Genomic DNA, 24,935 nt, shown 5'->3' with positions numbered 1-24,935 from the left:
TTATTACACTCTGCGTCCACCATTCGCTACTCCAAAATGGATCTAAAAGGTTAAGGTCAGTGTACTGAGCTATGGGGTTTGGTGGGGAAATTCTGGGAATCTCATAAGGATCTACATATGGGATTGGAAATGAGTCTTCCTGGTCGGGTTCGAGCATTTGTTGGTCTGGGAATAAAGGTAACAGTGGCGGTTCAGCTATTTGGTTTAGGTTAGCATCTACTGCTGTAGTAGCTAACATGTGGAAATTGGCCAGCTGTCTATCTAGTTCCTCTTCCCAAGGCGGCCTATTAACTGTCTCCTGAATTTGTGCATTTGCTTCCCTATTAGCCCTGACTATTGCCCTCTGTTGTTGTAACTTCTTCATTCATTTTCTTCTCTCATGTGCTCCTCTATTAAACCAACCTCTTTTTTTAGTAGTAAAAGGTTCCTCAAACTGTGCCTTAAATATAAATATCCCTTCCTCAGTATCGGCTGAGTAACCTGAGGGATTAGGTTGAGATGATGTTCCCTCATCTTTTGGTGAACTATCTAAGTGACGATAAGCGTCCGATGTTCCTTGATCACTCATACTGTACACTAACAAATAGTCAAATAACACTAAACACATAATCACATAAGTTATTTCCTAACACAGAATTTAGGTGTCAGCAGAACACTTCTTTGGCTTAAACCAGTGGCTGTAGCCCTGATACCACTGTCTGTCGTAGCCCCCGACCCCTACCCAGGAGCGGGCGCAGCGAACCTCCATATGGGTGGTATTAGTGTTTATTAATTTAGCAGCGAAATACATCAGGACCATATTTAGTGTCACACCCTAACCGATGGCGGAAACATCGGGGCGTGACACTAAACGAATCAGATTGTTCAAGAGATTCCACAACACTATTTGTTTCGATAATGATTAATCGGTTTTCATAAATAAATCTAAAACATCCAACATGTTTCACAACCACATAAAGTATCGAAACAACATACAAATTAAACATCGTTTAAAATTGTCTAAATTTTCTAAGATGAGTTTCTAGCATCATCCTAGCTTGTTTCTTTAGAATCCAAACTTATCAACCTGCAACATGTATTAAAATACTATCAACAAAAATGTATACAAGTTTGAATACGTAGCATAATAGTTTAAAAACTCATACCCAACATGAAAACATATAATAAATTTCACCATGCTAGTTTACGCAGTCCAATTGATAGCCCAAATTTCCAATGCGTTAAGTGCCTATCCCAAAGTTTAATGGGAGGTTATATGTCTTATCCTAACAATACCCTAAACACTAACGGGGAGGTGCATTACCCCTATAGCGCTACCATTGTTAAGGCGGAACTACACACAAGGATTAAACGTCCACATAGCATAAAAGTCTCAAGTTTCATGTTTAAATGGATAGAGTATGTTTCAAATAAGTTTCAAGTGTCAAGTGTCTTGATATAGAATACATGTTGCATCCTAAAAGTGTTTAAAGCAAAAAAGGGATCGAGTATACTCACAGTAGGTGCTTAAACCAAACACTGCTAAGATTTGATCGAATAGAGCACTGGATCAGCCTGTGTGCGGGGAACAGAGCATAATTCCTCAATGAGCTGGCCCGGTTGGGAACAGAGTGTCGAATGGTGTGAAAATCGAGATAAAGTGTCTAACAGAAGTACCTGAGCGGATGGTCATCCGGTCGGATGACCATTCGAACAGATGGACTCCATCCGATAGGATGGTCATCCAGACGGATGACCATTCGAACGGTGGGTGTTTGCGAACTGTTAAAGTTTCAAAAGTTGTGATCATAGTGTCCCGTAAAACAAACAAGTTTCATGATAATCAGATCATCTGGACGAATGGTCATCTGATCGGATGACCATTCGGATAGATGGTCAGCGAGTGTAGTTTTTGTGAAATTTACGGAGATGACCATTCAGATAGATGCTAAGTTTTGAGTTAACGGAGACGGTGTAACGACGCGTCAAACAACGGAAATGTACCAAACCCAGCTCGCTCGGTCGGCTGGGAACCACCCCTTCTGGAACCAACGAACTGTTTATGGTGAGGTTTCATGTTTGGACCCGTCAATCGGCCCGTTTTCCGGTGAAATTCAGTTCTCAAGCTGGCTCTTGACTAAGGAAAGCGTCAAAAGTCTGTTTGGGCCTGATTCCACCACTGTTTATATAAAAGTTGAAGAAAATCCAAAAATCAACTATAAAACGTGATGTTCTTCAGATCTGAGCCGGAAACAGGTGAAACTCCGTCAGATCTGGTGTAAAAGTGTAAGTTTCCTTTAGATTTTGTATAAAAACTGTGAAAATCCTTTAGATCTAGGGTCGTTCTTGATTAAATGATGCTCCACAACAGTTTGTACAAATAACTGAGCGGAAAACACCTTCAAGAGACCCAAATCAGTTGGTTTTCATGAAAAAGTTGAAGTGTTCATGTGATTTTGATGAAGAATATTGTGTAGAAGTGATGAATGATGAAAGTTGTACAAGAATCGGGGAAGAATACTTCCGATTTGCTTTGAGTCTTTCTTAAAATGACTAAGAGTGTGTGTGGTCGAATGGCAGAGGCAAAGGTGTGAGAATGAGGGTTAAGGGTACCATTTATGGGAGATGTTGACAGGTAAGTCGGTGGAGAGGTGCGAGGGATCGGATGGCTATTCGGTAAAAAGATAAATACTATGCATGTGTAATCATGTAGTTGAAATCATGAAAATAGTGTATCGGCACATATGAATCACCCCAAAACATTTGAAAACGTAAAAGAGGGGACTATGTACTCACTTGAGATTGTAAGTATCCTTGATTAAGTGTCCTAACAAAGCTCGGAAATCAAGGAATCAAGTGGCACCTAGTAATCGGATCACTTATGTTAATAAATCAGCACCTAAATCGGGAGATCGGGTAGAATGAGGTCTCGTAAACTAAATGAGTATTGGAACTCATGTGATTTGGAACCTATCGTAAGTGCTTATAACCCGTTATGACTCGTTAAGGCAATCTATGCTACTTTAACGCGTGTTCGTGCGAATGCACGTTCGAGACGCCTAACTAGTCCTATGACAAGTATTATATGCCCTAACATGTTTTAATATGTTGCATAATTGGCTTAAGTGACAAAATTTAGGTTACATATGCTTAAATTCAAATTATGCATGAAAAGGGCATTTTGGTCATTTACCTAAGGCATATAAACTACCTATTATACAACTAATTAAACTAAGTGACCATAAGGTATAACCTCGGAAGGTTATTCCCTATACAACTATGCTCACAAAATATGTTTGGTCGGATCCTAATGATCGTCCAAATGGGTCGGGTTTGAAAGTCTAAGCGGTTGTCAAGACCGCTTGACTTACGACCCTATACAAGCACTAGACTAAAAGTGACGAGTTAAACATGTTAAAACATGTTTAACTAAGTTAGAAAACAAGTTTGATATCAAAACAAAGTGTCTTGATACTCGAAAATAGTTTCGTCGCAAAATGCGCATAATCGGCATTTTGACCGAAACTTTGACTCGTCACTTCGACTAATCGACGTGGTAATCAGTAGGTATAGTCACAAGGGACTATAACCATTGTGATTACGCTCACGTTGCAAAGTTCGATTGAACTTTGACTTGACCAATTCATGGTCAAAGCAGAAAGTCAAACACTGTTTGACTTTCATGCTTGAAAAGCATAACCAAGCATGAAAGAAACTTACAAAAGGTCCAAGCTTGGAAAGAAACAAAGAAAACTAAAGATTTGAAGCCTTCAACAAGTGTGGGAGCTTCAATGAGCAGATTTGTGATGAGTGAGCAAAGGAAATGGCAAAAGTGATGGGTATTTATAGGAAACCTTGAATCTTTAGCATGATTACATGTGTTTTTGAGTAGATCAAAGCTTGATCTTGGCCATACACATGTTGCCATAGTTTTAAATACATGGGGAGCACAAAAACAAGCCCAGGGTATGCTAAAACTATGGTAAAAATCAGTGGAAACAGGTTGTTTAACCAGATTCATTCTTTCTGCCAGCTTCATCTGTCGCGCCCCGCATAAGATTCAACATAGTCTTACGCGGCCCGCAAGGTATCTTTCAGAATTTGACAGTTTTGGCCCCTGCATGCTTAAAACTTAGATTTTGATGCATTTAAGCCCTGTTAACCCCATTTTAAGGCTCTACAATGAAGTTAAAGCATAGGGAACTTAAAATGTGCTTGAAAACATCTCGGATGTCGGTTCGTTTGGTCGTACGGTCGCGTTATTCGGTTAATTACGACGAAAACTCGAACGGACGCGAAAACGATCCAAATTATGCGACGAGTTGTATTTTTGCATGCCAATCACTAAAACAAAATATTTTAGTGATTACAAAAATTTTTGGATGTCCGGATATGTTCAGAACGTAAGATATGCGCGTAAATGCAAACTTATGCACTTTTTGACGCTTTTAGTCCCTATTGATCAAATAAGCGCATTTTCGCATACAGAACCCCTCAAAGCCTATTTCTAAGCTATGTAAAGGATATTTAAGGTATGTTTAGCTTATGATCTTGTTCCGGAATGTTCGTTACTATACAAATCGGCATACTTTCGTAGTTTGTCGCAAATAGTCCCTGTGATCGAATAAACTTGTTTTCGACACACCAAACCCTTGAAAACTTACTTCTAAGTTATGTAAAGGTTATTTAAGGTATGTTAAGCCTATGTCATTGTTCCGGAGTGTTTGTCGCATTAAACTGAATACGTTTACGCATCAGTTTGCGTATAACTTTCCAGAAAGCGATTTAAAGCCTGAAATTGGACTAGGATTGATATGTGCAAAAGTCACATGTAATTTGTACAAATCCCAAGAATTAAACACAAGATTTCATTGGATTTGAATTTGTATGGTGGTCGTAGAGACACAGATGTCACAAAAGTCTCTCGTTCAATAAAGAATCAATTTTCTCGTTCAATAAGTATCAAGTTTCTCGTTCAATAAGTATCAAGTTTCTCGTTTAATAAGTATCAAGTTTCTCGTCCAACCAGGTATCAAAGTTTAACAAGTGTCAAGTTTCAAGATTCGAGTTTCAAAGTATCACAAGTGTCTAGTTTCACAAGAGTCAAGTATCACAAGAGTCAAGATCCATACTTGTTCATGCATAAAGTATCACAAAAGTATCATAGAGTAAAAGTTTCACATAGTTTAATATGATTAAGATTCAAATGAAGTATAACTGGGACGAGACTTGCCAAAAGATAAAATTTTCGGAACGCAGGGCGTTACAGTCTCCCCTCCTTTAGGAGATTTCGTCCCCGAAATCTAAGAGGAAGACTGCTCGAAGAGCTGTGGATATTTGGTTTTCATTTCACTCTCGAGTTCCCAAGTGAATTCAGCGCCACGCTTTCCTTCCCATCGCACTTTAACTATGGAAATTTTGTTGCGCCTCAATTGCTTAGTACCTCGGTCCATGATTTCGACCGGTTTCTCCACAAAGTGAACCTGAAGTTCCTCGTCGACTGAGTCGGGCAGAGCCGGCATGCATTACGGAATCCTTAATCGATCGTGTAGGGTAATAGCAGGGTTATAATACTTACAACGAGGCAGAGCTTCGCTTTAAAGTGGGTATTATGCCCGAGTATAATTTCTACTATATAGAAATTAAGAGAGAGAGATCAGAGAATGGAACAAGTTTCAAATGAAGCTCGTCAACCCAATTTATAGGCCAGATCAGAGGCGGCTCGCGGCCCTCATAGCCCGTCTCTTTGTCTTTCGCGGCTTGCGACAACGTTAGACTAGGCTCTAGCCTTGTCGAATCAGGGGGTAGGCTTGACACGCTTCGGGACACGTGGCGCAATGCCTTGTCTGACTAACAAAGGTCCTCGCGCCCCGCGAAGAACCAAGGTAGTCTTGGTCGCGCCCCGCGAGAAACCTATAATTCTTGTTTTTCTCGTTTTTCACTAGTACAAAGGTATTTCGGGTCCGTTTCTCGTATACGGGGTACATAAGAAATGTTTTAGGGCCACATTAAGGTTTCTAGGAGGGTTTTTATATGAAGGTTATAATCCCTTGCGATTGCATCTTCGGATTACCAAGTTTACTAGGTGAAGTGACGAGTCAAAGTTTTATAAATTAAAAGTAAAAAATGCGCAAAAGTGCATTTAACGACGAAACTGTTTTCGGGTTTTAAAACTTAAATTTTTGATACTAAATCAGTTTTATAACTTAATTATACAGGTTCCAACATACCTAACTCGTCATTTCTAGTTTAGTGCTTTTATTTTAGTCGTAAGTCGAGCGGTTTGACCACCACTAACTTTCGAATCTGAACCGTTTGGTCAATCTTAGGATTCGACCAAGCGCATTTTATGACCATAGTTATATAGGGAATAACCCTCTGAGGTTATAACTTATGGTCATAAGGTTTGGTTAGTTATATGATGAGTCAATTTTTATGTACTTTAAATTGACCAAAACGCCCTTTTTGCGCATAAATTGGTTTTAATCATATAAGACCAAAGTTTTGACATCTAAACTGATGTTATAACTTAATCAAACTTGTTTTGGCATATAAGACTCATCATAGGACATATGTAACCATCCAATCTTATAGTTACGCTTATAACCCGTTAAAGTGGCATAAACCACTTTATCGAGTCATAACGGATCAAAAGCACTTAGGTTCTCTTTCAAATCAGAATGTTAAGCCTTTTGAACCATATCATACGAGACCCAACACTCATTTGGTATATAAGACTTCATTCTACCCGAATCATCCGATTAAAGTCTCGACACACTAACATAGTTATCCGACACATTAGGACACACTTGGGCTTTGTTTATTTCATTGATCAAGGACACATACGCAATCCCAAGTGAGTACATAGTTCCCCTCTTTTTACATTTTCAAATGTTTTGGGGTGATCCATATGTGCCAAACTATCTTTCAAATCTACATGTTTACTACGTTTAGCTCATGTGAGTACATAGTCCCTTCTTTTACGTTTTCTAAATATTTTGGGGTGACTCATATGTGCTAAACCGTTTTCAAGTTTTCTAAACGAAGTCTATGGTTTATATATAACACTACGATTTCAATAATGTGGTAAACATGTTGGTGTTTTATCCATAACACGAATGACATTCATTAGCTTTAGCCAAGCCGACCAGTAGTATGTTATTGTACTATAGGACTGACAATCCTATTACCAGATTTCCCGGGGTTTGTGCGGAAGTTTGGGGAACGACAGAAACTATTTATGATTAATAAACCCTTTGGTGGTTTGTTAATCAATTTAAAGAGACCCTTTGGTGGTCTAGTTAAAAATACCCTTTGGTGGTCTAGTTAAAGAGACCCTTTGGTGGTCTAGACGAGTCAACATAGGTTTGAATGTATTCATTAAAGAACGGCCATAGTTTTCACAATTAAAAACACAAACGCTTTTTTATACAAAACAAAGACGATTGGTTTATAACACGGATAATTGGTTTATAACACGGACGATTAGTTTATAACACGGATGATTTATATGTCACTTACATGGCATGCCTCCCGAACATGGTGGTCATTAGCTCCTTCTGATGAGGTTGAGCTTTTTCATATGGTGGCAACTTCTGCTACTATTGATGACAAAACTAGTTGTTTTCGTTATCCACATGGAAATGGGATAGGTGTTTCCTTGGCACCCGGCAACAAAGTCATTCCTCTTGAGTTACTTCAAACAATTTAAGTTAAACTTACCTTTTTGTCGATAATAACCGTTAGGTCGTGAAAGTAAATCGTGAAATTCTTCATTTAATAGGTTGGAAAAGGGAAAAGGTCGAATAATGCTTGAAGGAGAATGGGTCGCACTCCTAGGATATGTGATAACAGTTCAGAGTTGCTTGGTTGCAGCAGTTTAGAGTTGCTTGGCTGGAGTTGATAGCTTTGATAAACAGTTTATGTATTTAGTATTAAAATCGACAACTTATGTATAAATATGTTTATTATTGTAAATATTGTTAATTTGGTTTGTTCATGGTTACTATTATTTTAATTTTGAAAAAAAATAAAAATAAATTGCTAATTACAAGAAATTGGCCACATAGAACTACGATAAATGTGTCACCAAAGGTTAGACAATAGTCACACTTACAATAAATTCATGTGACCATACAGTAGAATTGATCACACTTACAGTGAATTCACGCGACTGTTGATACCATTTAGCCACACTTAATGAACCATTTGCTTGATTATAACAATATTTTTGCCACAGTTTTTTTAAATTGATGTGGCTAAAACCAACTTTTGAGTGACTATATAATATATATGGACACACTTACACTTAATTCTTGTGACTATATATTAGAAACGACCACATTTACAATATATTTATGTGGCCATTGATACAATTTAGCCAAACTTAATAGATAATTTGTTTGATTACAACAACCTTTTGCCACACTTTTTTAAAATTGATGTGGCTAAAACAAACATTTTAGTGACTATATAATAGAAATCACTTAGATTAAATTCTTGTAGCTATATAATAGAAACAACCACAGTTACAATATATTCATGTGGCCATTGATACCACCTAGCCACATTTAATGGACCATTTGCTTGATTACAACAACCTTTTGCCACATTTTTTTAATATTGATATGACTAAAACAAACATTTTAGTGACCATACAATATAAACGGCCACATTTACAGTAAATTCATGTGGTCGTTGATACCATTAAGCCACACTTAATTGACTATTTGCTTACTTACAGCAACCTTTAACCACATATTTTTAAAATTAATGTGGCTAAAACAAACTTATAAGTGACTATACAATAAAATTGACCATACTTATAGTAAATTCATGTGGTCGTTTCCACTCCTTTAGCCACACTTATCGGACGAAATGATTTTCAGCAAGACCTTTTAGCCACACTTTAAGTTGCTACGACCACACATAAGTGAATGTGGTCGTATGATACCTACGATGACTCGACCTTTGGTCACACTTGAGCTGGAAAAAAAAGTGTGTGCTGAAAGGTGTATGGTCACACTTTTTATATGTGGTCGTAAGCCATTTTTGACGTAGTGGGATCTCTCGAGTGTTTTCGAGAACCTCCTCTGTACCACCAAACTACTCTTTCAATGCATCTCACAACTGTTTAGCACTATTACAATGTATTAGGCAGGCATAGATATCATTCGGCGACGCCATAGCCACAATGCTAAAGGCTTTCACACAAAACTCGAATTTTTGATCATCTTGCTCTGAGTAATTTTCTGGCTTCTTTGGCTCAAATACGTGCGGATTTTCGATATTTGGTACCATTGGGACATGTGGTCCGAAGACCACATATCTCCAGCACCCGGAATTTTGTTGAGACAACATATGTTCCATCCTACATCGCCAGATATTGTATTCAGATCTAACGAGCTAGCATAGGTGGCTTATTGCTGAAGCCTATGTTATGGGGATCATTATGTGCCATTTTCTCTAGTTCTTTTTAAAAGAAAAACAGAGTCTGTGAGAGATACGTTATCAGTTCTTCACTAAACAACTCTAAGCTATGAACTGAAATTGGATCTTTTAAGAGCTGATCTTTTTGTGTTAAACTGATTGTGAAATCAAGTTTAAACGTGACCAAGCTCTGATACGAAATGTTAAGATCTGAGTTTCTTTGTTTGCAAACAAGTGTTGATTATCACAATAATATTCACAAACTGAGAGTCATTATATGAATGTTTTTCAGTTAATATTAATGATTCAAAAGATTTACAATCGATTGATTTTACAGTCTCCCAATCAGCCGATCACACTAAACAAATCAGTTCGTACAAGAGGAAATGTAAGTATGTGTGTGATGAATAAATCATTGACTAGAGTGATCTATTTATACACAAGTACGAAAGCTCTGCTGTGAGATCAACTGACGTCACCCTGATAGTGACATCTAACATTCCTAACAGAAAAGATTCTCAGATGTTTGCAAACATCTGAGCAATCTTATCCACTGTTCTAGGCTATTCTAAACACTGTCGAAATAAAGTACGGTTACATTGAATAAACATTGTCTAAGCTAAACATTGATGCAGTTGTCCAAACATCTGTTTGGCCTAACAGAGGTTTGGTCTTCTTCATCCGACCTTTGTTTTATCAGGGCTTTGGTCTTCACAGCAGATGCTAGCCTTCAATAGTCGTTGTACCCATGAACAAAGGTTCCAAATCTTCAACAGATGTTAGACATGCTTTTGAATAGATGTTCTGAATAGGTGTTTAAGATTCACTATCTTTGGGGAGAGCTTGGTTCAGTCTATTGCTTATTTCTTGATTAGTGGATCATATTATGGCAATTGAATATCATCTGTTCTTTCGTAGGTCCAACATTTTGTAATTTGTAAATATAATTAAAATAAATTTCAATAACATAAATTCACACCAATACAAATTATTTACTTTATAATATGCATTTTTAGAAACTTAAATATAAAGGCATAATCGCAAAAAAAAAAAAAAAAAAAAAAAGAACGTGATTCGTATGTAACCATCACCATCGTCTACTCTACCTGTACTTCGGGAAACAAGATCTCGCTAAGTCACCGTCAATTAGGAATGTAGGCGATCAGAGACCTTTCTTCTTCATAGAGACTTGTTGCTTGTCTTCTCTATGTTTCACCTCCCACAATAATCAATTCGTTGGAGCATTGGGTCATGGTAGTATGGTGCTTGGTTGATGACTAAAAGGCTACAGAGCCTCTGTAAAGGATTTAAAAAACTAAATTTGGTTGTTTAATAAGCATTTTAAAGGGTTGAGTGGTAGATTAGAACACTTGTATATTCACCAGTATCAGTTCTCTTTGAAATCGATTTTGGTCCTGATATGGATATGTGTGGAAGCAATACCAAGGCGGGAACTAGGATCAACAATGGAGGTGGAGCCCAACCAGATCTGGTTGTCGGCAATAGCTTTCGATGTATCGCCTGTAAGTTCGTCGGGCTTGGTACACATTGTCAGGAGAAGGGAAGGATCACGAGGATGAAGAATGGTGAAATACTTTATTTTTTATTTATAATATAAATTATAATTATGATTTGTTATGCTATTTATGAAGAGGGTGTGCTTTAATATATTATAGAGTTAACTGTCATTTTCGTCCCTGTGGTTTGGTCACTTTAGCTATTTCAGTCCATTTTTTTAAAATGCGCCATTTTTGTCCCCCACGTTCTGGAAAGGTGCCATTTCAGTCCAAAAATCATAACCCAGTTAAGTCAGTTAGTAAATAAGGACTGATTGTGTAAATTTGTAACATAAAGGACCATTTAAGTAAATATTAAACACCACCACCACTAGCCCTGCCACCACCACCACTCCGCTGCCACCACCACCGCCACCACCACCACCACAGCCCTGCCACCACCACCACTCCGCTGCCACCACCGCCACCACAGCCCTGCCACCACCACCACAGCCCTGCCACCACCACCACAGCCCTGCCACCACAGCCCTGCCACCACAGCCCTGCCACCACCGCCACAGCCCTGCCACCACCGCCACCATAGCCCTGCCCCCACCACCACTCCGCTGCCACCACTCTCAAAGATGTCAACAGTGTCATCTCCCCCAAATCGGTCAACAGAAGGTCAAACAGGAAAGTCAATGGGTCAAATTAACGACCAAAATCAGGTTATATTCCAATTAACCTGGTGCAAACATTGTACAAGTATAAACGAATGAACCGGAACAAGAAAAACGAACCGTTAACGGCTGGAACGACGTGTTGACTGATTCCGGCCACTGTGAAGATTCCGGCGAAGTTGCAGGTTCGGTTCCGGCTAAATCGATGTGTTTGAGCATTGTGAGGGGTGTAAAATGTTTGTGGGGATCTAAGGAACTTCAGATGTCCGTTCAATTCGACCCAGATCGACAGAAACAGAGAGTGTGTGGTGGTGGTGATGGCAGTGGTGGTGGTGGCAGCGGAGTGGTGGTGGTGGCAGGGCTGTGGTAGCCGTTATGAATCTGAAGTGTTTCCGGAACCTGCAACTTCATGTATCCGTCATCAAAACTTGCAACTTCACTTCTCCGTCATCTTACCATCATCTCCGTTCACCTCCATCTTCACCATTTCTATTCTTTCAGTCATGGTAGCAGGTCGGGTTATGTATGGAATGGTGGTTCGAAGAACTGTTGATGATGATCAACGTGATGATTGACGATGATGATGAACTCTTGATCGCACAAGCCAAAGATAATCGCACAAGATCCAGTAGTCGCGGTGGTGGCGGTGGTGGCAGTGGCTGTGGTGGCGGTGTGGCTGTGGTGGCGGTGGTGGTGGTGGTGGCGGTGGCTGTGGTGGCGGTGGTGGCTGTGGTGGCGGTGGTGGCGGTGTGGCTGTGGTGGCGGTGTGGCGGTGGTGGCGGTGGTGGTGGTGGTGGCAGCGGAGTGGTGGTGGTGGTAGGGCTAGTGGTGGTGGTGTTACAAATTTACACAATCAGTCCTTTATGTTACAAATTTACACAATCAGTCCTTATTTACTAACTGAGTTAACTGGGTTATGATTTTTGGACTGAAATGGCACCTTTCCAGAACGTGGGGGACGAAAATGGCGCATTTTTGAAAAATGGACTGAAATGGCCAAAGTGACAAAACCACAGGGACGAAAATGGCAGTTAACTCTATATTATACTTTCGTGTTCTTGAGTAAGGGTAATAATGTAAATCACAAAATTCAAACAAGTATTAAAAACTAAAAATAAATTTGATAACTTAATAACCTAGTAATTACATACGATGAGAACAAGAATTCAAACTTGTGTGACTTTAAAGACACAAAAAAGATAGAGTGAATTTGGTGAAACATGAGAGAAACTTGGTTACTATTGTGTAGAGTTTTCCCTTATTTTATCTCCCAATTAAAAAACTTAGTTTCTATATCACATTAATCATATGTACACTAAGGCATTATTTACTTGTACATTTTAATACACACATCGAAATTGACAAACACAATCGTCAAAACGTCAACAAAAATGAGCAGGTCGTCACGATACTTTTGAATGCCTTTAAAACATCATAGTTTAAAAGATATGACAAGAATACGTAAAAGATATGACAAGAAATGTCGACAAAAATGAGTAGGTTGTCACGGTACCTTATGCATTAAAGAGAAAATTTTTTTTATGTTTTGGGTATCTTAAAATATCCCTCCTTCATACATTATAATATAGTATACATTATTCGAACTCAAAGTTTAATCCATGACGTGGTGGAATGTAAGTATAATTTTTAGGGGTTTTTACATATTTCCCCCTCCTAAGTGTCATTATTACATATTTACCCAACCCATAAAATCAATTACATATTTCCCCTTACTAAACCATCTATATTACATATTTCCCCTTCCTAAACCATATATATTACATATTTCCCCTTTTCATTAAAATTTCTATCATTGAATTACCATTTTACCCTTGATGAACTTATTCAATAAATATTTACATATTTCCCCTTCAAACCTAATATAAGACGGAACCATTTATGAATTTAAGGAAAATTTCGATTCTGCCACAACGCTCATACAAAATATGTATTTGGTCAAATGAGTGCAATTTATCCTTGGTTAAAGCATCCCATAATTTACTAAAACATAAAGTTGAATTGAGATAGAAACATCATCACCTTTTAAACCAAAATACAACCATTACATTTGACATGACCACATAAAACTTTATATTTGCATACACGCTGGTAAATAAAACTAAAAGCCACAAATAACCAGCTTGAAATAGATAAAATCAACATTGCAGAATGAAAAGTCTTGTGATACAATCAATTGATTTTTATTTACTATGAGATTGATAGTAAATTGTTAGTGTATTGAAAAGATGAATATCATATTATTAAACTTATATTGATAAATACACAATTATGAAAGGAAACTAATGACAGCAACTCCAAACGACACCTTTATGCCTCTCAAAGGTTCCAATCAAATCCTTTGTTTCTCCATTTCTAAGCATAGGAGTCAGAATCTGAAAAGGAAATTCATGATATTTAAATTAATTACATAACAGAGTTACTCATTAAATTAAATTTGAACTTCAAGTTAGAAAAAATGTCTATAAGTTCATCAATCCTAATTGTCAAGAAGAACATACACACAACGATTACCATGCAAGGGAAGCAGGGCAGAGGGCGTCGGTTGTTGGTTGTTGCAGCGAATACCAAGGAAGCAGGACAGGGGGCTTTCGTGGGGAAGGGGAAGCAGGGCAGGGGGCTTTGGTTGTTGCAGCTTTTTGTGGAAGGGAAGTGTAGGTCGACATTTGATACTAATTGTATCGTGAATCCATTAAAATTAGGGCAGCGGTATTTAGGTAACTTTAAAATAAAAGGGGAAGTATGTAATTGATTTTGTGGGTTGGGTAAATATGTAATAAGGGCACTTAGAAAGGGGAAATATGTAAAAAACCCTAATTTTTAGTATATTTTTAAGCACTTTTATTCTATCAAGCTTTAAATTTATAAAGTACGATATAACACAATCACTCTCTATAATACGCTATGGCAAGTGCACCCATCGTTGGTGTAGTATACCGATGGTAAGATACCGAGGTCGTCCAAGGACACAAGAGCTTTTAATATTGGAATATCGTCAATATCTAATCTAATCAACTTTTTAGGAAAAAAATGTTTAGTAATTAAAATGAAGGAAGAAACTAAAATAATAAAAAGAAACAATAGACAAGATAGAATCATTTGGTTTCCACTCTTCTTTTACATATCCTTTGATGATTTCCGCACTTTGGATTTTTTAAAAGATTATCTTAGTTACAGTGGCATGTCCCTCTTTTGTAGGCAACGCTACCCTCGACCATATTGGTCTGAGTCAGCAGGGACAGTCCCGCAAGGCCGAAATAGTGAAAGATAATTAAGTAAGCTATTAATGCAAAATGTGGCATGTCCCTCTTTTGGAGGCAACACTACCCTCAGCCATATTGGTCTGAGTCAGCAGGGATACAGTCTCGCAAGGCTGGTTTAAAGTTTTAATAGTAGTTTGTTTATAAGGAATCAAGCTGTTATTACTTCCCTCGATTTGATGCTATCTACCTCAAGAGAAGTCCTATACACTGAACGAGGCGAGAACTTTACCCAAACCACCCTTTTAACCCCCTTCCAAGCAGTTAACATGCTTTATATAGACTGTAAAGACACGAAGGAGTGAATCAACAAAACATGAAGGAATGATAGAATAGAGTTCACTTTCAATATAAAAAACTAGTTATTAAAGTCAGTAATACATACCCAATTAAAAAGTGAACCAAAGCTTGGAAATCAATAGTAATACATAAAAGATTTGTGTTCACCAAGTGATGTAAGAAATTAGCCAAGCATGGCCTTTGTTTGACAAAAACTCTTACAATCAATCTTGGATCTCGAGACTACTACATACTTTAAAGATGGATGATGGAGGAATGTGGTGGATGATGGTGGTATTGTGGTGGCAGGTGTGAGAGAAGTGGTTTGCCAAGGGATGGATTGCAAATGAACCAAGCACCCTTATTTATAGCTGGAAACATGCTTCTCACATGGCCCCGTGCCCTAAGGGCACGACCCCGTGTCTTCTTTTTCTCTGTCTTCGTTTTTTGAGCTCTATCAGTTCGTATGCACACACGACCCCATATGTCTGAGGCACAATCCCGTGGTCTTGTACTTGATGTACTATAGGAGATTTTACATATATGGGAGTTGACCACGGGCCATGTCCATAGGACACAACCCCGTGTCTCTTGTCTCCTTCTGTTTGTCTTTTTTTTTCATGGATTCTCGAGTAGGGCACAGCCCCGTGCTTGTCTTCTGATTTGTTATTTTTGGTCTTGGGGTGAAGCTCGGAGGGTCGGTATGATGTGTCAACTTCTCTTCTTTTGTATTTATGTTGGTTTTTGCCGTTAATTTGTTCATATTGTACATTTAAGCTCTTTTAATCCCGAAAATCAAAAGTATACAAAGAAACGCATATTTATGTTGGTTTTTGCCGTTAATTTGTTCATATTGTACATTTAAGCTCTTTTAATCCCGAAAATCAAAAGTATACAAAGAAACACACTTTTTTCAACGTTAGTACATAAAATGGTTGATTTTATACCTTATTTGATACAATTTATATGTTGCATTTTGCGCATATCAATCCACATACGAGTTTTGATATCAACTTTGAGAATATGGTTTTTCACCACCTCAAACTCACGCCAAAAATCATCAAGCTTAGTGTTGTGTTTCATGTCGTATCACGCAGGCACCCCACTAGTGTATTATTATTTTTTATTAGTTTCTTACTATTAAATTATATATATTAAAATAGATTTATGATATCATACTTTAAATTGTATATGCCTTTAATACGTTAGTTTTTATTTAATTTGATTTTCCTTTAATAAATTATGTTTATTTAAAACGCATGTGTGTTTAATTTTTGTTCCTCGACATTCCAGTATAATTTTTGCTGAAATGGAGTTGTATTTAAAGTAAACTAATTTTTTAGTATCGTAAGCTATAGCAATTGTTAGTATTGTACTAGTATTCGTTTTTATGATCGGCACCGATATAATTTTTATCGGAACCGGTGACGTATTCGCTTTTATGGTTTTCAATATATAACGGATTCTTTTGTGCATATCATGACTTTAAACCAAGTGTTGATTCCATACCGACACCGTCACGAACCGACACTGATTGAATGCCAGCCGCATCCCGTAGAGAAATACTGCTAGTTTACCGTTAATTAAAACTATGATGAATAGTAATTGACCTTTTTATGTATTTGTTTCTATTTTTTAATATTATTTTATTTATCATTCATATTTTTTACCACTAACTTCCGATATAAATTTTGTTGGTTTAGGGTTTAGTTTTCTAATAACTTGCATTGATTAACTCTTATAAATCTAAATTCACAACTATGTTTAATTTGTTGTTCAACATTTGGATATTAATTTTAGTGAAACGGATACCGTGCCGCTACTATAATGAACTGAACTGATCGAACAAGATCCATTGTTACCAATATTCATTTTCATGGTTTTCGATTTAAATAATTTTTCAGTTATACAACTCTTTAAGCAATGATAAATGAACACCAATATCGATACCGTGACAAATTGAATCGATACCGTTCGAACAACATCAATACTGATATTTGTGTTCGTTTATATGATTTCCGATCAATGCAAAACACATCTTGATTGTTCCACCAAGTGTGTGTATCGTACCTAACCAAACCTGACCGAAATCCCGTCGCGTAGCGCGCGGAATGCTACGGGTTATTTACGTTAGTTGGATCCATATAACATTATCCGTGAACTCAAATGGGTAACCCATTTTTAAATAAGTGCATGTGTAATGGGGCACGAACCAGGATGATTTGTGAGACATGGCGCCCCATAGCGCCGGCCACACCGAAACAGGCGGCGCTATGGAGGTGTTTTTGGTTGTTCCCGTGATGATGTTCGCGACATGAAGAAGGTTGATTTTGAAATTTTTGACCGTTTGCAACGGTCATAAAGTAAAAGAAAATTAAATTCAATTAATTTTCCATCTCTCATGTAAATATACCCCCATCTCCCTTTTTTTTTTTTTTTATAAAATCCAATACAACCAACATACTTTCAAACCCTCTTTCTCTCTACTTTTTTTTTTTAAATCTAGAATTTTTATACAATGCAACCTTTCAACCGCGGTTTTATTCCTCCCCATTCGAGTGCGGACCCGAACCAAAGCAGCAATCCTATCCGTCCTGTGTCTCTGGTTCCCACTCGACCCACCCCATATGAATCCGGTTTTGTTGATTTTAATCAACATAATACCGGGTTCATGAACCTTTTGAACCAACCACTGTCATGGACTCATGGGAGCCGAATCTATACGGTTGGAACCTGAATCAAAACACGGACGGAATGGGGTTGTCTCAAGCATTCAGATCGGCACAAGCATTCGGCTCCCCACTACGCGAGCCCGGGGTTGTTCCGGAAACACGACCGGAAGTAGAGGAGACGCAAAAAGGAAAAACAAAACGCTCACATAAAAAGAAAACGGAAACCACCCGAACGAAAAAAATGTTTAATCGTGGAATGCCGAAAGGGGTTTATGACTACACGAGGGCTAAGAGAGTTGTCTGTCTCCGAGTCGACCCGACGCGGCCTAACCAGAACCTAGATCCGAATATAAGTACCTTTCTTCCTCTCCAAGACGCTGCAAGTTTTTCTATAAAAAAACACATCTGTTCTTCATCTTCTTCGTTCGAAGCAACAACAATGGCGACACCGATGGTAGAAGACGCAAGCTTCGAAGACGATCAGCTAGCGTCTATGTCAACGGAAGATATTCAAAGAGCTTCTCGTCTTCTCGATAACGAGATTCGAATCCTCAAGGTTTTGTTACCGGATCTCTTTTCCGTATATTCATATCTCTAAATTATTAACCAATATCTGTAACTGTTTGTTTGTTGTGCAACGAACAGGAAGAATTGCAGAGAACTAATCTCGAATTGGACTCGTTTAAGGAGAAGATCAAGGAGAATCAGGAGAAGATTAAACTCAACAAGCAACTTCCTTATTTGGTTGGAAATATTGTTGAGGTAATGGTTTGAAGTACTCTACTAGTTTGATTTTGTTGAATTGTTGATGTAGCAAAACCCTAATTTTTGTAGGTTTTGGTTTTAAGTTTAGTTTTGTGCAATTGGTTTGTTTGGATGGTGGTAGCAGTTAGGGTTATTTGGATGGTAGATTACTGGAAGCTAGAGATGATTATGGGATGAAGAAGTTTGTTTTGTGTGCTGAGTATTTAGATCTTGTTGTTTTAGTTTCAGATTAAGGCTTATTTTAGGTCGTGTTTTATGAAGGGCATAAGGGAGGGCTAGCTTAAAATGTAATCGGCGAAAATTTATATAAGTCGAAAAGACATGTTGATATTGTCAGATTTATTGTGTTTGAAGCACTGTTGTCAATAGAGATGATAGCCGTCGCTATCGTGCGGTGCGACCTTATCTCGCAATCTGATGGTTAGCGACTTCATAGTGGGTAAATAGCGGGATTTTAGTTTTCATTTTCTTTTAATATTTAATATAAATAGCTATACTCATTAGGGTTTTATATCTGTTTTAATATAAATAGTGTATTTAGATGAAATATACATAATACATGTAAAAACATCGTATTTTGATAAAGTGTACATATAAAATATTTCTTAAATTTTCTTCTTGTGTATCACTAAACATGAAATAGCGCCCACTATTTAATTTCTATCGCTATGTAGCATATAGGTAGCTTGTCGCTATCGTTCGCTATTTGCTATTGACAACTATGGTTCCAAGTGTGTAATGTGTGTGTGTGTGTTTTGTTTTTTTTTACTAAGTTTATATTTTGTGCTTCAGATTTTGGAAATGAACCCAGAGGATGAAGCTGAGGAAGATGGTGCTAATATTGACCTTGACTCGCAAAGGAAGGGTAAATGTGTTGTGCTAAAAACTTCTACTCGTCAGGTAGGAAACAATGCGTCATGCATGTCATTTATGTTATTATCTTTTATTCACCTTTCTTGTATATATATTGAGCCATCTAGTGAATATTGTAGTCTATCTTAGTTCTAGCTTGAAGCTGTACTCTCTAGGTTTAATATAGTCATCAGTTGAGTTACTCACATTTCTGTATCTTTTGCAGACAATTTTCTTACCTGTGGTTGGTCTTGTGGACCCGGATAAACTGAAACCCGGTGATTTGGTGGGTGTGAACAAAGATAGTTACTTGATATTGGACACATTGCCATCTGAGTATGATTCTCGAGTTAAAGCCATGGAGGTTGATGAAAAACCTACTGAAGATTACAATGACATTGGAGGCCTTGAAAAACAGGCAAGACTTTGTTGTATACATTATTTGCTTGCTAAACTTCACAGATTTATGTTATCTGGTTTTAATCTCTTGTGGATTGCTTGTTACATGACAGATACAAGAGCTAGTTGAGGCTATAGTCTTGCCAATGACTCATAAAGAGCGGTTTCAAAAATTAGGGATCCGTCCACCTAAAGGAGTGCTTTTGTATGGGCCACCGGGAACCGGGAAAACTTTAATGGCTCGAGCATGTGCTGCACAAACGAATGCTACTTTCCTGAAGCTAGCCGGACCCCAGCTTGTTCAGGTATCTTTTCTTTTTTTTGTTAATTTTAATTTTCTGATTAGATATGCTAGTGCACTAATGGATCTTGGTTGTGGGCTTGTGGGTAGATGTTTATTGGTGATGGTGCAAAACTTGTTCGTGATGCATTTCAACTTGCAAAAGAGAAATCTCCTTGCATCATATTTATCGATGAAATTGATGCTATTGGTACAAAGCGGTTTGATAGGTATGATTTTAATTTCTTTAATCTAGAATATTGTTTCCAGTCAATATTAAAGCGTTCATCTTTTCATTTGCAACGAGCAGAAAATACTCCTATATAGCTATTGTATTCGTCACACGTATTACTGATACAAGTTCTTGTGTTTGAACAGTGAAGTAAGCGGGGATAGGGAGGTCCAGAGAACTATGTTAGAACTACTTAATCAGTTGGATGGTTTCAGCAGTGATGAGCGAATTAAGGTAATACAGAAAGAAAAAAGCCAGTAGATGATAGGAAGTTTTTAAAAAAGTAACTGTTACTCATAGTGAGATTATTGATAATGCAGGTAATAGCAGCAACAAATCGTGCTGATATTTTAGACCCTGCCCTCATGCGTTCTGGACGATTGGATCGTAAGATCGAGTTTCCTCATCCTACTGAGGAAGCCAGGGCCCGGATCATGCAGGTGTGCCTTTACTGAATCCATCCTCGTGTTTATATCCATCAGTAATTGATCTTATTATCAACATTTGTGTTTCTTTTTTTAGATTCATTCCCGGAAGATGAACGTTCACCCAGATGTCAACTTTGAAGAGCTGGCTCGCTCTACGGATGACTTCAATGGGGCACAATTGAAAGCTGTCTGTGTGGAAGCTGGCATGCTCGCTCTTCGCCGTGATGCAACTGAGGTACTATAATATGGAATTAAAACTTAGGGTAACGGTACTACTAGAAAAGGATTGTTAAATCTTAATTAGTATAGTATATATCATTTTTACTTCTTCGTTATAATAAAAGTGTTGTGGCTAGATTTGATGCTACACTATGACATGTAACCAGTTGTGTGCCACACTGCAACATCTTATCTAGGGTGTGTTCCCTGTGCGGTTTGGCCAGTTTTGACGAAAATTCTAGGCGAACTGCTAACTCTGATTTTGGGAGTTTGGCGGTTTCAACTGATTCTTTTAATTTTATTTTAAAATTTTTAAGATGGTACATGAATTATAATACAATATATATTGTATATTGTATTATATACAATTTTTAACTGCTTATTGCAAATTGCAAATATTAAATAATAAAAATAAATAAATTTACAGCAAGCCCGCTTCCAAGTTTTAGACTGTTGTAGTTGGACCGTTAAACTGCCAAAACCGAATCTATAAATCTTGTACTGGCTGAACAGGGGGCTTGTTCTGGTTTGGGTGGTTTGGTCAGTTTCAACAGTTTATGAACACCCTGCTATGAACAATGAACGTTGTGGTGATTGATGAAGCAGCAAGTCATTTTTTGGATTAAAGAGATAGGCGTTAGGAGCAACATTTTCGTTTTGTTACTTTAAATAAACTCATTCCAGAAGTAACAATGCTGAATGGGGGGACTTGCAGGTAAACCATGAAGACTTTAATGAAGGTATCATACAAGTTCAAGCTAAGAAGAAAGCAAGCTTAAATTACTATGCTTAGGATGCAATTTCGGCATCACGGTGTACAAGTTCAACCTATTTGATATTTTTCATGACTTTATTTGTATCCAAATTTACATCATACGATTCAACAGCTGCTAATGTTGGACTAGTTTGTTTGTTTAGTATCTCGCTGCTTGTCCAGTAACTTTGTTTTCTTTGTTTTTTTCGTTCTGTTATTCAACAAGGTAGAGTTTTCGTTAAACCAGTTTCTAGATTGAGTTCACTTTTGCCATTTCAGACCAATTTTTAAAAATGCACCAGTTTCTTCCCTTTCCCTGACATACTCGAAATGTGCTACTCCAGTTTAAAAATTAAAATCCAATTAAGTCAGACAGGTTAAATGAAGGGTGTTATTGTCAATTCATATGTCTTTTATTTTCACCTTATTTTATGAATTGATAATAATAATACCCATCATTTAACATTTAACCTTTCTGTCTGACTTAACCGGGTTTTAATTTTTGGACTGAAGTGACACGTTTCCAGTATGCCAGGGAGGGAGGAAACTGATGCATTTTTGAAAATTGTCTGAAATTGCAAAAGCGAACAAACCACAGGGACAAAAATGACAGTTAACTCTTCTAGATCAGAAAGGTATCTGATCTGATCCAAAACAGATGGTGAAACTGGTTTGTATCCTATCCAATCTGGGTGGTACCTCTAATCGCAAATCATATAGAATATGCATTTTAGTTACACTAATACATAAAACGTATGTTAAAATGGCGAAACATTTAAATAGATTTCTTAAAATTGTACTGGTTGATACCTGGTGTGGTTATCCAAAAATGTATACCATTCATCTAAATCACATATTCAAGAACATTAATTCAATTTTCCCTCAACCTTTGTGTTGAAGCTTCATTACGTGGAAAATGAACTTTTGTTTTGAGATACGCGTTTTATGATGTTATCTAAATTTTGTATGTTATAATTATAAACTTACTTGTTCTTTGGGATTTATATCGTTGTGAAATTTACATATTATAGATATTTCAAACATTCAATGTTGGCGATAAATACGCCCGCTTGCGGTATGCGCATATACTCGGAGGGAAAAGTGAAAGTGCACTAATTTTAACGTTATTTTACTGATCTTGTGAAAATAATGTTAAAAGAGGGGGATGGTTAATCATGCATCATGTGGTGGCGTTGATAGCCGAAAGACAAGGGAGTACATGCACTAATTGGTTAATTGCTAAGTGTTATGTGCCTTATGTTCAAGGCTTGATACAAAACTACCATCGAGCCGAGAGTCTCACTGGAAGCAGCCTCTCTATTCCTACGGGGTAGAGGTAAGGCTGTCTACATCTTACCCTACTCAGACCATAACTTAGCTTTGCTATTGGTGAGATTTACTGAGTATATGATGATGATTATGATGAATGTTGGCGATAAAAAGTATTTCATTGATCATATTTAGTTGTTTGTAGTTGTAGGGCCGGCCCATCAATTTTGGAGGCACTAAGCGAAAAACAAATCAAATACCCTTTGTAGATTCATTATTTGTAATCAGTTTTGTGCTTCAATTGAAGCTTCGCGTTTATGTCATTTCTGCCATTTTTTAAGTTGGGTCTCGATTTGACATTGAATTATTCGTAAAAATATAACAAATACCAAAGAGGCAAATAATCAAAGATGAAGTCAACCAAAAAATTAGCAATTAGCAATTATATTATATATTTAGGGTAAAGTTCTTGTACAAATAATCTTAACATACTAAACATACAAATTGAAGGAAAACTCAAAAAGACAAGGTGGCATTTTTGTAATTATCAATAACTATCAAAGTTACTCTACAAATATACCTAAAAAAACCTAACCACTCCCCCACCCCCAAAAAAAACCTAAACCCCCCCCCCCCAAAAAACCTAAAAAAAAACCTAACCCCCCCCCCCCCCCAAGCTAAAATGCTAAAAACTAAACCCCCCAAAAAACCTAAAAAAATAAAAAAAAACACACAAATTATTTTATTTTATTTTTTTAACATTTTTTATTAAAAAATCGCTACTTTTAGTAGCAGCCAAATTTTTATTTTTATTTTTTTTTTATTTTTATTTTTTTTTTTGCTAACGAAATGTAGCGATTTTTTAATAAAAAATGTTAAAAAAAATTTGTGTTTTTTTAGGTATTTTTGGTTGTAACTTTGATAGTTGGTGGTAATTACAAAAATGCCACCTTGTCTTTTTGGGTTTTCCTTCAATTTGTATGTTTAGTATGTTAAGATTATTTGTATTTGATCTTTTGCCTATATATTTATACAAAAACCAACTCGCTTCGGTTAAAAACAAATATTGTTGAAGTCGCGTCGGTTTAAAAAGGATGTCGTTTCGGTTCATGTTTGATAACCGTATATTTGATAACCGTCCACATGTTTCCACGTGCAATATTAGATATAGAACACACATACTGTGCATTAGTGTGTCTCTTTTTTCTTTTTATATTTAAAAAAAACATATTTTTGTTTTTCTTCTCTCTAAAACTTTAACCTAGATTTATCAAACCTTTCAGATTCTTTCTTTAACACAAAAAGATCCATTTGATCTCAAATCACTATAAGTCTATAACTATGAAAAATCAGATTTCATCAACAAGAAACCATCAACCGATTTCATTAACACGAAACATCAAATTTTGTTTTGAAGATTCAGTCTTCTACGATGATGATAGCCCGATGAAGTTAAATCGATGACAGCCCGATGAAAAAAACAACAATATTTTAAACTCGAATCTCTGATCGATGTACATACAATGATAAACGATGGCAAATATTCAAGAACCGTCGTAACTTTGTTCTCCGAAGCGTCCTCTCCAACCGTCGTCACCATGGCGTCATCTGCCACCGTTTCACACCCTTTTATAACCCTCAAGAGCGTTACGCCACCGACACACTCACTCATGCTAATATTATCAATTACCCACAGAGAAAACAGAGCAATGATCCTGATGGTTTGCCGAGAGTTATGTCTCATTGTTAATGGCGAATTTGGTGGTAACAAACTTCAATCTCAAACACCAAATTTGGTTTTTCTAATTTTGTTTTGATGCCTAAGACGTTCGATTTGTAAGTTTAATTTTGTTTGTTAATTTGGCTATGTAAGTATGTAGGATGAAGTTGCAAATCTAAGGATAAAGGTCGAGTAGGATGAACT

The 24,935-nt window shown here is 37.1% G+C and overlaps 1 protein-coding gene and 1 long non-coding RNA gene across 2 annotated transcripts; one reads left to right on the top strand and one right to left on the bottom strand.

The window, feature by feature from the left end:
- Positions 1–13,717: 13,717 nt before the first annotated feature.
- On the bottom strand, positions 13,718–14,312 carry LOC110892115. The gene is made up of 2 exons (XR_002565843.2): positions 14,117–14,312; positions 13,718–13,977 (listed from the first exon to the last, which is right to left on the bottom strand). It is a non-coding gene; the product is annotated as an uncharacterized LOC110892115 (long non-coding RNA).
- Positions 14,313–18,158: 3,846 nt separating this feature from the next.
- Positions 18,159–21,946, top strand: LOC110890516 (26S proteasome regulatory subunit 6A homolog A). The gene is made up of 10 exons (XM_022138135.2): positions 18,159–18,369; positions 18,459–18,575; positions 19,371–19,478; positions 19,657–19,848; positions 19,943–20,134; positions 20,221–20,339; positions 20,488–20,575; positions 20,662–20,781; positions 20,864–21,004; positions 21,704–21,946. The coding sequence occupies exons 1-10, from the start codon at positions 18,253–18,255 to the stop codon at positions 21,779–21,781; spliced, it is 1,272 nt and encodes a 423-aa protein (XP_021993827.1). The 5' UTR covers positions 18,159–18,252; the 3' UTR covers positions 21,782–21,946.
- The last annotated feature ends 2,989 nt before the right edge of the window (positions 21,947–24,935 follow it).

The sequence above is a fragment of the Helianthus annuus genome, chromosome 11, assembly GCF_002127325.2.
Source record: "Helianthus annuus cultivar XRQ/B chromosome 11, HanXRQr2.0-SUNRISE, whole genome shotgun sequence".
Lineage (NCBI taxonomy): Eukaryota > Viridiplantae > Streptophyta > Magnoliopsida > Asterales > Asteraceae > Helianthus > Helianthus annuus.
The sequence above is the reverse complement of the archived record's forward strand: the minus strand, read 5'-3'. Positions and strand labels throughout refer to the sequence as shown.

Excerpts from the sequence above, each read along its gene's own strand:
- LOC110890516 (XM_022138135.2), top strand. The coding sequence starts at position 18,253 with ATGGCGACACCGATGGTAGAAGACGCAAGCTTCGAAGACGATCAGCTA. Across the intron at positions 18,576-19,370 it reads TGGTTGGAAATATTGTTGAG|ATTTTGGAAATGAACCCAGA; the intron begins GTAATGGTTTGA and ends TTTGTGCTTCAG. Across the intron at positions 19,849-19,942 it reads TTGGAGGCCTTGAAAAACAG|ATACAAGAGCTAGTTGAGGC; the intron begins GCAAGACTTTGT and ends GTTACATGACAG.